Below are 15,227 nucleotides of genomic sequence, written 5' to 3' on the forward strand. Positions count from 1 at the left end.
TCCATGTCACTGCCTGCAGTTCGTAGTCAGCCACCGTCACAGGCTTAAAAGGGTTCCAGCTCGGCTTATTGCATCTACTCTCCTGTATTTGCACACAGATAGTCTCGTCTTATCAGTCCTGCATGGTTTTATGACATAACCGGCTCTCCAGAGGACCCACCGGACATGAGGCACGAATCACACTGTTTTGAACAAGATAGGCAATCGATGAAACTCTCAAAGTCACGCTCGCTACAGTAAAAACCATCGTCGTGACCCCCCCCCTTAGTTCTGCTGTCTCTGGATGTGTTTTGGAGGTTCAGTGTACGATATCGGAGCGTTCTGTTTTGGCCACAAGCCCGCTGTTGCGCCTGAGACTCAACTGAGTTGTTACGTTTCCCCGCATGTAAACAGCGCGCCTCCACGAGTCTTAGATCCTAGTTGAAAGCGATATGCTTCCAGTCTGTTGTAGCGTGGGGGACTGGGATGGCTGGTCACTTTATACCGGAGAGAGGCCCACAACTTCGCTGAAGGACAGGGGAAGGCTAAAGGAGCATGTTTCTGATTTCTGTTATGTGGCAAAAACTTGTCCATCTCAAGTGCTAGCATCACAGCGTTTGAGAAAATGGTCAAGCATGCTGCCTAACTGCCTACTTGTGCTTCTCCGCAATCAATTTTCTGGATTGTCACCCCTGGAAAACTGCCCTTTGTATTGAGTGAGGAGTCGAAACATGAGGGTATGACACCTGCTGGCTACAGGCGAGCTTCACAGCGAGGATGACCATGTATTGCGAATGCCGCAGACCACCGAACAGGAGGATAAAAAGAGTGCTTTTTGATGTTCTCTCCTTTAGCGTCCTCACCAACATGTGTGAAGAGCGGATGTGTGCGAAGGAAACAGCGAGGTTTTCTAGCTGCACCCAAGTGAGGTTCGCCGGAAGGGAGCAGAGTGGCGCATACAAAGTCTGCTTACTGAAGCTGTGACATGTCTCTTACCTCCACCACATGTCCCTAGATGGATCAAAGCGGGACCCTGATACGCATTACTGAAGAACCAATAGGCTGAAACAGTTTCTTGCAGCAGAAAGCAGACAGAAACTGACAGAGAAAACACAGTGGCGCCAGGGAAGGTTGTCGACCCTTGCCTATGACCGGATATTTCCCCGGCTACTACATGTACGCAAAAGTACATAAATCGAAATGTGCTGTTAGTCTGCCTCCAGAACTTGTAACTTGTGGAAAACCTATCAGGTTCGTAGCACACAGAGGGCATGCAGCTTTCACCTAAGCCGAACACGAAGGGGAAAAAAACGAGCATGCTGCAGAGAGGCGAAAACAGATTCAGCAGCACAAAAAGCCGCCCCCATGGAAAGCAGAAGGCAAAATGAATGTCTGCGCAAAACGTAGACCACCAAAGAAACAAGAATTCAACGGAAATGGAGTATCGACCCTCGAAGAGGTAGCTTCAGTACGATCAGTGTCATGACAAGAAACTTGGATTTTGAGAAGTACGTGCATGGCACCACGGTGTGTGTTTTCCAACGTTCAAACGAGCACGAATCAGAACTTAAGAGGGGAAACAAGTTTTGCATCATAAAGTCAACCAGGCACTCCTCCACGTTGACGGCATCGGCGTCACCATTTCGGAACGTCATTTTAGACATGCCACTCTCATGCTTCCCCCTCCCTCTATGTCCCCTGCACCTCGTCCCTTTGCTCCGTTCAACAAGGAATCATTGACCAATATCACAGATTCCGAGTGCAAACATGTTTGATCTGCCTTTCGATGTAGGTGTGGCACACTCAACGAAAGCAGTCGTTTGCTGGGACAGGAATTGAACTTCGAGTTTCCGCAGTTCATATTCAGGCAAGACAGGTCGGCAATTGCTTACATGGAGCATGTTCCGTGTGCTTCTTTATTTTCCCCTCCAAACTGCGAAATGTTCATGTGCTCCGATTTACAAGAATCACAAGAGACGTCACCAGACATAGAGTACCAATCGCGTAACCCTCAGGAACTCTCACATCAGGGCACTGACTAACATGCCACAATAGCGGGAGGGTGTCAGCAATACTACTACTGGCTGCCTTTCTTCGAAACCTACCGTATTCGTGTGCATGCCACCCCCCAAGCGCGCACAAGTAATGTCAGGTCATCGTGTCCTGTTTCGCCACCTTCCATCCTCTTCCTCACCAGCGTTCATCCACCAAATGGCACCTCGAGCCTACAGTTTCAAGTGCTTTCGGCTTTCTTCCAATGCGCCCGCTTTCCTCTGGCCTACAATGTCACTTGCTTTTGTATACCCCGATTGAGGTTGACGCCAGTCGTTTTCTCCCTGATAGTTTTATGTGTGCTTGCCACCTAGTGTTGTCTCATCTGACACCCCACCGTCAAGAGAAACGCCGAAGAATTCTGTTTCCTCCTCGAGATCTGTCTCTGCATCCAAGTCAGAAAACACAAACTGGTCACACACCCCGGTGGTGAATCGTTCTACAGCGTTTTCTGGATTGTCCAATGGCTCTCGAGGACTTCCACTTTTCCGCGATGGCCTTCGTTTGTGAGTTACAGAATGCTCGTGTGATCGTCTCGGCAGCGATTCTCTTCGGCATTTATTCCTGTCGCCTGAAAGTGGAACCATGCGAATCCGTAAGCCCTTCGCCCCGTGTTGGCGGCTGTCCGTATCATCTTCTGACGATACTGTGCCCCTGTCCGTGGAAGATGAAAATGCTTCAGCTGCAGGCAAAAATTGTTCACTTGTTCTATGCATGTGGTCTCCAAAAAAGGATTCGAGTGAAAGGGAATCGTGTCGAGCGTTGCTTGCATCGCATGACAACCCATCACGATTGTCTTCGTCTCCGCTGCAGGGGAAAGACGTAGCGCTACCTCCTTGTTGGCAGTCTGTTTCATCGCTACTCACTGTTGTCGCCCTAGACCGATTCTTCAGATGATCTATTTCACCTTCTTCGTCTTCACTTCCTTCGATCCCCTCCTTTCCCCACAAGCCTGAATGATCCCAGCTGCCACGAGGCGACTCCACAGAGGGTAGGGACGCAAGGATCTGTGCCACTGTCTGTTGAACCATGAGATCGGATAGGGCAATGAGTTCGAATTCGGAGGGCATGAAAACCTGCCTTCCCGATATGTCGTCGCCTTCTTGAGTGTTATTTTTCTCATCACCTAGAAGCGGGTGCAACACCGAATCCTGTTCTTCTGCTTCTCTGCTTACTGCGCTACGACCATCTACCTTCTTCGACTTGATGCCGGCCATTATTTTTTGTGCTGTCGCAGCCACCACCGTGCTACTCGCGGTAATCATCCCTACGAGGCCGTTCGTTGGATGTGCATACAGATACCGCCTACCGGTTTTGTGATACAGTGGAAAGCAGCCACGCTCACGGTCTGCTCTTTTCACGATAAATGCCTCGTGAGGGGTCAGCCTGTTGTGTAAACAAAGTTGGCATGCCCGATCAAACGCTCGTTCCAACGAAGCCTCGTGCGGTGCGTCTGAAGAGGGTGGTGTGCGACCTGACGAGCGTCCACCCTTCTCACATTCACAGCTGCTCGTAATCCGATTGGTTGCCTGACCCCCACTTCGAGTTGATGTAGCTTCCTTCAAATTCTGGCCACTGGTATCTCCTCTCGCCCGTTCTGATGTTCCCGCCGTACCACCGCATCCACGGCACACGGGAAAGGCAGCTTTGCTATTACTAACGTACCAGTAGTCGTCGGTGTTCTTTGGAGATGAACTCCCCCCATCTCTTGTCTGTAAACCCTGGAACTGAGCGACTGGAGTTTCTGCGTCAAGGCTGCCTATGTACATCAAGGCGACTACATCCCATTCGCTGTAGTCCGCCTTCCGTTTGCTCTCTTGTGTCGCGGACCCTGCAGCGCCTCCGCCATTGCTTACATCAGAGCGGTCATCTAGGGAAGGCGAGTGGCCCGACAACAGAACACTTCCCATAACCTTTCGTGTCGCGGCCGCATTTGCTTCGACTTCGGCAGGTTCGTCTGGGTCCCCTTGTCCAGCGTTATTCGTTATGTTGTCACCAGGTCCACGACTAAGGGAGAAACTCGTACCCGCAGACGACGACTTTAGCAAGTCGACATCTGGGCCACAAGACGTGTGCGCTTCTGGTGTACGCTGCACTGTTGTACCTTTGTCAACAGACGACTGGGCATCGTTGCCTTTGCCGCGTCTCCTCCTGTTCTTCTTCTTGTTCCTCTTCCGTCGCTTCTCCATTTCCTTTTCAGCATGCCGGCGGAGAAGTTCGTCAAATGGAAGCAGTCCATCAGCAACAACGACCGGCATCGGTTGCCACCAGAGAACCTTCAGTGAGTCGTAGAAATCTCGAGCAGATTTCAACAGGTGACGCACGCAGACCTTGAACACGCCTGAAGAAAGTGAAAACCGTAAGATCCTGGGATTCATTCGTGTTACAGGTGAGGCAAAGCACGGATCTAGAAAAAGTAACGGGGACACAAGCCGCGCCTGAACAGAACAAATATTCTGAAGAAGACTTCTTCTTCCCTGCTAGACCAGGAGCTACTTCCGGATGTTGAAGTGCGAATGAATCTCAACCTTTCGCTAGACTGGCCGAGACGCGAACCACTCCTTCTAAAAGAGAAGCGTCTTCAACGGAAGTGGACCGCCTTTTATCACCCGGGCCACTAAGCCCCTCCCCCGCTTCCTCCTGTCTCGTACAGACTCTGCCCTCCATTATTGCTGGGGTAACAGTACACGTGTAGCCTCGGAAAGGAACATAAACACGCTAAGCGCCTGCTTTTAAAGTACCGACAGGTGGGACTGTCTCATGCACTATATTTCGACGTTCCTGAGCTGACAGATAGAAAACATCGGAGCGTCATGGCCACTCGTCTTCTCCGGACGTTACCCTCACGTGTTTAAGATCGTCCGCCCCAAATCAGAAAGACTCACCTGCTCGTTCCGTACTAGCGATGAGTCTTCCGGACTTCGGGCCCTTGTCTCCACATCGTACGTCGAGAAAGAAGTCCGTTCCTCTAATTTTGAGCACACAGGTATACATGATGTGCCAGTAACCATCTGTTGGTTTCTGGACACAGCTCATCATCCCTCCAGTCATGCCTGTCGCGGCGACAGCTGCTGCTGCGCTGCTGGATGCTCCGGAATGGCTTCGCATGCCTCCATCTGCAGTTTGAAGGGTCTCCAGTGCTTGTCGAACGGAAGCTGCCACATGTTCCTCAAGGTCTGCGAACCCCGTGTCATGGGCCGCCAGACCCGCCGACGCATTCGAGCTGTGCATGTTTAGCACAGGCTCAGCGGCAGTACATAGCACAGAACTAACCGAACCAGATGGACCTGCAGACGTTCCGGCGCAATCTTTACTGAGTGACTGTACAGCACACGAGATACCGTCATCAAGGAAACATCGACGAGGAGTGCGCAGGGCGGTTTCCGCCAGTGAAGGGCGAGAGGTAAACGCCCCCCTCCTACTTCGTGAGCGAGCTGAAGCCAGGCTTTGGCTCAGTTGAAGCGTGCGACGCTGATTAATCGGCAAGGGCGGGACTGCTGGGTAGCTGGTGGTAGACGACCTTCCTAGCTGACTGCCCAACGCTGGACGATCACAAGTACCGGCGGGAACGGCTGGAATGCGGACGTTCTGAGACATGCTACGTCTTCGGGAAGAAGTTTTCCCACCTTTATGACTCGTCGATGTCCTGACGCATCGAAGTGGCAGTGGCGGAGGATACGTCTGCTTACACGCGGATTCCTGAGTGCCTTGCTGGTGCTTAGACGCTGTTCCATTGAAGCGTCCTAGTTCCTTTTCGCCATTGCGACGAATTACAGAAGCAATGTGCTCTCTACCATCAGGTTGCTTCCCAATATTACCCCCGCCGTGCAGATGCCTCGCGCTTACAGTTGTACCGTTACGACAGCCTTCTGTAGATCCCGGTTCACTTTTTGTCCGATCAGTTAACGCACCTTCCTTCTTTTGTAATAACATTCCCCCAAGTTTCAATGGGGGGACCACTAGCGAGGGTGTCTTCAAAACCGTACCACATTCGTCCTGTGCTGATTGCTTCTGACTCGAGCTACCCATAAACGACGGATGGAGGGACCGTTCAGCTATACTCTCGTTTCGGTGAGGGCTCCCTGAGCAGCGTCCCTCGGTTCTCGAAGATCGCGTCGTCTGCGACGACCGCTCCTCTTGGGGTGTGTCTAGGTTAGTGCGGGGGCCCCGGTGAGTGGACGAACCACGGGTTGAACGCAACGCCTCTGCTGCCTTCGCATTGAGATCTGCAGCTGCCGATGGCCCACGCTGCTGGAGCCGCATGAGCAGACGTGTAATCCGTTCGTTAGCACGGCGAAAGGCTTCTTTCTGACTCCAAAGATCAACAATTTGGGTCTGCAAGAATACGGCCGCCGGAAGCACAGTAACAAGTTTTCTCATCAGTCGAGTTTCCGCAGGGTGTGTTTTCTGTTGTGAACCACCGGCAACTAACACGTCACACTGTTAAGCACCCCAACCAATGGGTACAAAATAGTTATCCGTTCTGCTATTTTTACTCGAAGGTAATCAGCTGCATCGTCACTTAAGCTGGTGGCAGTCATTTTTTCCAGCGGCTGCCCTCTTGTATCAGCGTTTACCGGTGCACTAGGCTGGGCAGTTTCGTTCGTCTATCATGAGTACACACGACTACATGCAATGGACTCTCTCCTCAGTACTGGCTGCTAAAGTCGCTTACGCTCTCAAGTAGCAGAAATCACCTGTCTAGAGTTAGACCACAACGTCACCATGGATGGCCTGACCTTAGGTGTTCTTTCACTGTTAAAGGAACCGGGGCCTACTTTCATCTCTTGCATTTTTGCCTCATAAACTTCAGCTGTAGCAGCGGCTGAAGCCACCGCCTCCGCGGAAAGAAGGGCACCGTTGGCGGCCCATGGTATGTCAGACTCCGTTGCGAGCCCTGCTGAGCAGGGAAAATGTTGCACGCCATTTCCAAGCGTAACTCCTACCGAAGGGTTGTTGTCATTATGAGTTACTGGAGGAGCACGCGTTGCCTCAAACGCCGTTGAATCTTTCTGAAAATTGTGAGAGAAGGATTGTACGGCGGCTTCGGGACATGCATTCTCAAAGGCAATTTCACTCTCCATTGTGGCTCTTTCTGCTGTGTTGGTGCGATGGCAACAGCGTAGTATTACCGTTGAGGAATCGTGTAAGGCTGCATGTTTCAACGCAGGGAAAGTACGTTCAGAAAACAGCGGAGATCAACGGGGCAGACACAATGAAAACGGTGCAGGCGCCGGTCTGGATCGTCCGGAAGGTGTGTGCGAGACAGGAATAATGTGATCGAGGAAAGCACACGATCACGGACCCTGAAAACATCAAAGGCGCTTCCTACCACTGGACGTCGTTCTCCCGCGTCAAGACAAGAAAGCCACAGGAGGTACGACTAAACAAGAAATTGGTTGTTATGGGTCGTTTCTTGGACAAACGCGCCACGCTCTTGCACGAAATTCCACTGGCCAGCCTGCGACAAGACCAGCAGTATGCTACTCAGCTAGTCACGGGGACTTGAAGCGTGGAGTTGAGGTGAAATCCTTACACAGTCGAAACGGATCTCCCCACAAAACACCATTGAACGCGCCTGCCTTGTGGTTTCCTTGAAAGGCCGTGCGGTTAAGAAACGCAAGAGCCAACCAATGCAGAGGGAGTGATGCGGGAGAGGCAGTTGCTGAGGCAACGCCAGTTCAGCGAGTGCTTCGGCTGGCGGAGCACGGATCTTTGTTCAGAAAATGCTCCCAGCAAAGCAAAAAGACGGTAGCATACAAAAGCCAGTACTAAGCCAGTATAGCCGCTCAGAAAGTGCAACACAACACAGAGAAAAAGTCATTTTCCCTTCTCTGGACGGGGACCACAGTCACGGCAACACCACAACAGCTCTTCTGTCCGCCCTAGCCAAAGAAACGGGCGACACTTGCAAGAGGCCTCATGGTTGCGCGGGTGGGTGCAGTGCGACGAGCTTGTAACTACCGGTCGGCAATGGCTTGCATAGAGGCGATTTCCGTTTTGACCGTCTGTATTTAGAAAAGTGTGGCCGAGAGGAAGCGAATAAACTGCCAAATTAAACTCCACAAAGCTGATGGATTGACTGTAGCGGAGGCGCAGTGGTTCGAGAACATTTGTCTATGTGATGCTACAGAAAGAGATCTTTCTGTTGCGTCAGAACGGACGGAGACCCGGTCAAAACCAAGTCGTCCCTTCTTAGTCGTCCTTTGAGGCACAGGCACCCCAGTCACCAGCTACCCCATTGTGGTGATACCCCAAAAGAAATAGCATCATTACTGTTGGGGTGCGCAAGTAGTTTGACGGAGAAACAATTGTTTTTGGAACAGACGGTCAAAGCAGAGTTGCAAAACCCATCCGCCAAGGGAGCTCACTTCGAGAAGATAAGGAACAGTCGTGTCGGGCCCGCTTTAGAGATCTGAAAGCGGTACGCAACGGCGTTGACGATATGGAAGTTTGTTCAGTGTCCGGTGCCTGAATTTCGATTGTTCCACTCCCTCCAAAGGTATGGAAACTGTGATGCAGAGAGCAGAGTGCAGTGGTCGGTCCACCGATAAACCGCTCCATAGGGTGACACGAGGAGCATATGCTGATATTGTGCACTTCGTAGTCGATGCTCAAGTCTTCGTTACGCAGTTTTACTGACACTTTTCTACAGATAGTTATCTTAGTGACAGGTATGTAGGATAAAGGAAAAAGGGGAACGGCTGCACGCACTTGAAGCTAGTAAGCACACACCTGAGACATGGGTCCCTCGACTACGCCGCGAACTGGAAACAGCCTGGCTTCACCAGCACGAACGCTGATGTGATCCCCTGGAATTCTAGAGTGCTGCAGAGTGGCTTAATCATTAGACAAGCAGATTGTGTCAAACATCATTGACTCATTTACACAAAAAAATGTTTCACCTTGCTAATAGGCCAGGCTGTGAAATCACGGTTTTTACGGAAATACGTGTCTCGCGGCTACGACAAACGAGTGATTACAACGTAAGCGTGTTTTTTTCGAGTTTGTTTGCCCGTCCTTTCTTTCAGATCCACACCCTGACCCTGGTTGGGTAAATACTGTAGGTATCAAAGTCGCTTTTGCTCTACTTATGTGGTCGTTCGAAGAAGTCCCTTGTCTTTCGTGAAGGAGCAACAAGAGTGTAGGTCGGACGTCGGGATCGGGAGTTGATGGCTCGGCTGTCAAGGGCTGTTGGCGGATTGCTTGGCCAGAAGTTGTTGGCACTTTCTGAATGACATAGGCAGGCCGCAGTCAATGAGGGTTTCCTGTCGGTTGGCCACTATAGGTATAGGGTGACTCAAGGAAGCACTTGCTTTTCACACACACCGAAGCCAACAACAGTACAAATTGCCATGAAGCACGTTTGGCCTATGAAGTAGTATCAGGTGTCGTCTATATGGTCCCTGAATTGCCTCTGAGGCGTTTTCATCTGACACACATGAGCGAGGTCCCAAAACAGGCAAACAGGGTCAAGCATGCGACTGACTGGGTTGACAACTCGTTAGTTGGTGTTGGTGAAAAGGATGTACTGGGAAAGAGATTCTTCTAAATTCAATCATTGAAAGAAACTCCTTATGATGTCCCGTTTCTTCAGTTGCGGATTCAAGCCGGATCTGCCACATCCACGGGAGGGAGCGGCTGGACAACTGCTTTACCAGCGGTTAAAAGAGTACAGAAGGATTCATCCCCGAAGAGGTGCGGTCCCCAAGGTTTCTGAGCCGACAATTTCTAGGAGAAGCGCGTGAAAAATGTAATGTCCTTCTGCTTCGGTTGCAACTGAGACGGAGCATATAACACGCAGTCTATATACTAGGGGGAAACGTCCCGGGGTCTCTGCAGCTTGATGCGGCGCAGAACGGGAGAAAGAAACATGTAGCAGAGGAGCTTCCCAGGACGGTAGTCCTTCAGTCACAGTGTACTACGTGGAGGTGACGCAGATCCGTTTGTCACTGTTTTTGCTTCTGTTTTTTTACGGTGTAATTCCCCCTGTGCTCAAGGCTAATTTCCTTCTTTTGGGCACGTGTTACTTTACAATTCCATAGCAAGGATTTGTAGAGCTCCCGCAGTATCAATAAATTTGTATCCTGCTTGAGACAGACACGCAGGTACGAAAGAGACTCCCGCAGTTTGTTTCTTTACATGCAAGTTAAAGGGAGCAGTTGTTGTGGTCAAGTCGTTGTTTTCTCAGTCCGATATCGTTCTTACACCAGAATCAAACGAGCCGGTGTGGAGCACCATCATGGTATAACTCCAGTGTCAATGTAAACAACAATGCGTATCACGGGTCCTTACTTTGCGCGATCATGGGCCACAGATAACCATCTGTATGAATGCTGTGGATGCCAGATAAAAGTAACTCGTAACTGATTATCCAACAAACACTTCTTGATACATCGCTCTTGCTATTACCAAAGCAAAATAAAGCTGCTGGTGCGCGGATTTTTCGGTGCACAACGATGACAGACACCATATACCAGAGCCACGTGTCCATATAGACGACTATGATGATCTATCTGCCAAGTGTAGACCTCGGGGCGTGGGCCGTTGCTAGCCATCGCACTCGGTGTGAAAATAGGACACAACAACCTCCTCTGAAAGAATGTGACGAGTGCAACATCAGTTGAGCGACTGAATCAGTTCTTCTTGAAGAAAAGACGGAGAGGGCACCACACGCGTCTGGCGTTTGAGGTCTACTACACAAGGGCCTGTCGTGTTGCGACGCTGTTGGCACTTCCTGATACAGAGGTGCCCGTCTGCAGCTCGTGCGCAAAAAGCCACAGTTTACCAACGCATGGCGATGAATGCTCGATTCTTGCGCCGAGTTCGCCTGTCCACCTCGCCGGCGCCTTAAACGACTTCCGGTTGCAAGTGAGGTGACTGGCATCGGATGTCAGTAAAATCGCGTATCGTGTCGTGGTGGAGGCGATTTTTCCGCACTATTGCTCATGCCACCAGGGTACTCAACCGTATTGTTAACACTGGCTAATAGCGCAAGCAACAAAAGATAATGACCCCCGTGAAATATCGTGATTTGACTGTCCCAGTAGAATTCGACGCGTCATATGTTCGTCCTCTTGAGCACTCCACGAATGTATCACGTGACCAGCTGTGGACATTTGCCAAATCCTTGCACTGAAGAATTGACTGCATCAAATATGGTGAATGAGTTGCATCCTGTACCATTAACAGACTTCCTCATATTTGCCAAACGTTTTTGGGAGACCACACGAATGTTGACAATCTGTCAGTTTCCCTAACCCCTTCACCGCCTCAGACGAGTTGTGCAAGTATACCTGCGGCAAGTTCCCGCTGCGGAAAATACAGTAGCAGTGGGTGCTTCGACGTGCACTCTTTGTATGGCCACAGCAAGAAAATGTCGCGGTGCACTGTCGGGTGCTAGTTCCACATAGCACCGAACATCAACGATTGTCAGATAGAAATACTATGTCCAATTCTGTTGAAGCGATAACGCATTCCACTATTGGTCGAACAGCGATTCGTTCGCCACCTGGCACCGTGCGAGACCAGCGTTTCGTAACAGAACGTCCGAGATAACGTTCCGTCAACACGGGAAGCACGCGTTGCTCGGAGACCCGCGCAAACACTCAAATAGTCGGGCTGTTGCCTGTTCACTTTCTGAGGTGTGTAGCAAGGCGCCTACATGGCCTGAGAAACATCCACAGTGATTTGCACGGCAACCTTTGCCTGTCTGAGAATGCCGCGACTCCTCACTGGTGTCCGGTTCTCCACGCGTTTTAGTCTACAATTCTGAACACGGCCACGATACACCAGACTTATCCCTCTCAGCTGCGCCGGGCGGCAGCCACAGTCACAGCACACAAGATCAAAGTCGGGCACTGGAATCTGTCACAAACGATGTAACATTAACTTGAACTGTTCTGTAACCCCTAAAGACGACGCAGTCCCCCGGCTACTACCTCCACTGGGCAATAAATCGCCCCCTGCAGTTGCGTGTGTACGGGGGGAAACGAGAAAGCAACTGTGCCCACATCTGGCACTAATTTGTATCAATCAATATCTGTTAAAAAAGCAGGCTGCATCGCACCGTTACACGCGTACAAGTTCAATGTACACTCGGCTTTGCTAAGGCGCAGCCACCTGCGTGAACGACACAGGTCGTTCTTCTTATTCGGTCCCATGAGCCTTCTTTGTGCGCCTCTTCTTCTTCCCTCGTTTCATCTTCTTCCGAGTCTGCTGTCTTATCTTAAGCACTTGTTCTCGACCCTCTCCAAGGTACACGTCGTGCAACAGAAGGGCGAAGTAAATGGAGCCCATGCAGGTCATCGCAAGAGATACAGCCGACCCTAAGAGTCTCCTGTACTCTAGAGACGATTGGTTGCCCCATCTTTGCGCACCCCATGCCCCTGATAAATGTAACGCCATTTGAAGACCGTAATATATACCAAACCAGGACAGTCCAGCCTCTCGTGCAGCCCTAGGCAGTTGCAGGCCTCTTCCTTTTACTCCTTTGCTAGGATGACCACCACCATTATCCTCTACAACGCCATATGGCGACGTTTTACCTGAAGCTTGCTCTTCCTCTAATTCCCTAACAGACGCCCCGATACAAATCAACGCCGCTCGTGGAATGACAGTTATCGCCACGAGGCAAAGAATAAGCCCTGGCACCATTTTCCGCACCACGTTACAAAATCAGAGGAATCTTCGAGGAGAAAGCAGTCACTAACAGAAACACGGCTTCTTGTAGAGAGTTCATAAACAGATCGAGGCATACATCTGGTGACACGGTCCCACGTTGATGCCGCGAATACGAAATATTAATCAGTGGATAGGATGTGAACAGTTGCAGAAGTCAATAATGTGTCGAAGTGAAAGTTGTGTTTTAACCTCACCCCGGAAACATCTTCCGGACGCACCACGTCTCGTGAAAACATGGAAAGTTCCCTGCTTCGTCCCAGGGGATATCCACATGCAGTGACCACAAGCAAAGGGAATCAAAGACATGACACTTGATGGGCGCATTACCGTTATTCTATTTTGACATTCACTCCACAAACAGCCACCTCAGGTTCCCCCCGGCGTGACGTGTTCACAACCAAAAGTTTAGCTCGCCCCCTCAGCATTGCCGCAATTTGGGGGTGCCCAATGCGACACGAATCACGTGGAAACTGGTAAGAGGGAACAAGCGTGCAACTGTTTCGACGAGTGATATTGAAAACAATCAGGATAAGGTGCTGTCACTTTGCCCACGTCGGAAGCGATGGGGTTGCACAAAACGGACGGAACTCGTTTAACGGTATTGAATCAGTTTTAATTGTTTTACACACCGTTGTGTAAAAGGGAGTTCAAACAGGGGGGGACAGACAGGAAAAAGTATTTTGTGGAAATCTTAGTGGGTCCGGGGTTCGCGTCGCTAAACAGAGTGGGGTCTCACGTCAGTCAGAGTGGCCATTTCTTTAGCGCTCGTCTCGGGGGTATTTCGACTCGACCAGAGACTTAGCGTTCAGAGTACACACCCACAACTACCTCTGGTATCATGGGTATTATATGCTCTGTATTCGTTTTCAGAGGGCCGCCAGATACGGAAGACGACCGATCGTTTGAATCTGAGTGAGGCCATCAGGGCTGTGCGGTTGCCTCAACCGTTGCTGTAACAACTGTTGCTAGTAGCCATGCGTTCATGCTTGGTGTGCGATGCTTTCAAAGCAGGGTTTCACCCGTTCATGTCACGCAGGCGCGCACTTGTTAATTCGGAGGCATCGACCCACTCGGCCCCTCATTGTCAATCGTCGGTGAAAAAAGACCAGTAGCTTCTTGCAGCTGGTGAGGTACTCCCGTTTAGTTCAGTATTAGTTCCTTGCTGTTGCACGACTATGAGTGTGACCTAGTGGCACTCGATCGAACTCACCATGACCATGAACTATCGTTCCAAACTGAATCGTGTGCTGTAACAAGGGAGTAATGAGTGGACATGCAGTATCTGATACATTCCGAGGAGTGAAACTCTCAATATTCTCTGACGCAATCCCCGGCGAGCGAACCGGTTGATTGGTATTGGCTAGGTGGTGATAGTTCCATCAAGCCAAAACACGGTAGAAAGTATATTACTCGAACTGAGTGTCATAGACATATAGTCTTCAAGCGTGTTATCTATACCTGCAGGGTTTCTTGGTTGTCTTGCGACGCTGCGACGGGCACGGAACAGCCTGAGTACTGCGTTTTCGCTAGGGACGACTCCTTTTGTTAGCTGTCGTCGTGGTTTTCTCTAGTAAATGTAAGGTGGAGCAAAAAATATGTCCCCAAAGTTGGCTATCTATTGTTATATTGACAGCATGTTTCCAGCCGTGACGCCCGCAGCAGGATGCGAGCGCCGGACGACAGAATTGTTCTTTCGCAAAGTGCTGTTGCGTTCTACGTTATGAGACATCAGGTAAAGAACCAGTTTTGTCATTGCAACATCGGTATATTCACGGTCGCTCCGTGATGGTGTGAAGGCAATTTCTCTTTTGAACATTAAGAGAGGCGGGGAGACGTGTTAACTTCCATTCCTTTTTGAACCTGATCACCATGTCATCGACGTGTCCGTTTGCATCGACCAAGCGACTGAACAGGGGGCGTATCACAAAACGATTCATTAAGTGTTGCTGGCTGTATCGCTTCGTGTAAAATATCGCACCGTTTGACCATGATCAAGTCTTCAGATTGCATATTCACGAGCATCTTCTAGCGCCGCAAAGCTCCGTGACTCCACGGTAAGCACACCCGCTCTTGTAGAAGCTAGAAACAGGTGAATCACTGCCAGAATGCTTTACCCCGAGTAAGATCATCCCCTGCGCTGCTCAGAGGCTACGTAGTGTGGACGGCTGGAAGCATTTGCAGGAGGAGTGCTCCGTGAAGGGCAGTTGCGGCCCTGTACCTGTATGTGCAGGAATACTCAGGTAAGCATCTTGCAGGCTATTTATCAACAAAAAAACTAGCCGCAGTTACACGTATTTGGAACTGTGCCAAGCATGAGACAGCGCGGGGTCGGCACTTCCCCCTGACGCACCATCGCAAATACTTTGCACCGCAGTCCACTGCCTCCAACGAGTCGCCGGCTTCCGTCAGCGATATTGAAACTTGGTGCTTTAGACAACAGATTAGTTTTAATTATTTCACCGTATGTGAAGATGTATCGCTTTCTACCAGACTAGTCACCGGTCTCCGCCAGT

General features: G+C 50.5%; 2 protein-coding genes across 2 annotated transcripts; both read right to left on the bottom strand.

Moving 5' to 3' along the window:
• Positions 1-858: 858 nt before the first annotated feature.
• On the bottom strand, positions 859-8,011 carry TGME49_203820 (hypothetical protein). Its single transcript, XM_018779273.1, has 3 exons — positions 6,810-8,011; positions 4,917-6,366; positions 859-4,372 (listed from the first exon to the last, which is right to left on the bottom strand). Exons 1-3 carry the CDS (start codon positions 7,113-7,115, stop codon positions 2,325-2,327), a joined length of 3,804 nt encoding a protein of 1,267 aa, XP_018637335.1. The 5' UTR covers positions 7,116-8,011; the 3' UTR covers positions 859-2,324.
• Positions 8,012-9,118: 1,107 nt separating this feature from the next.
• Positions 9,119-10,525, bottom strand: TGME49_203815 (hypothetical protein; the record flags this gene model as incomplete). The annotated part of the gene is made up of 2 exons (XM_018779272.1): positions 9,119-9,261; positions 10,327-10,525. 2 exons carry the CDS (start codon positions 10,523-10,525, stop codon positions 9,119-9,121), a joined length of 342 nt encoding a protein of 113 aa, XP_018637336.1.
• Positions 10,526-15,227: the final 4,702 nt, after the last annotated feature.

This window comes from Toxoplasma gondii, chromosome VIIa, assembly GCF_000006565.2.
Source record: "Toxoplasma gondii ME49 chromosome VIIa, whole genome shotgun sequence".
Classification (NCBI taxonomy): Eukaryota; Apicomplexa; class Conoidasida; order Eucoccidiorida; family Sarcocystidae; genus Toxoplasma; species Toxoplasma gondii.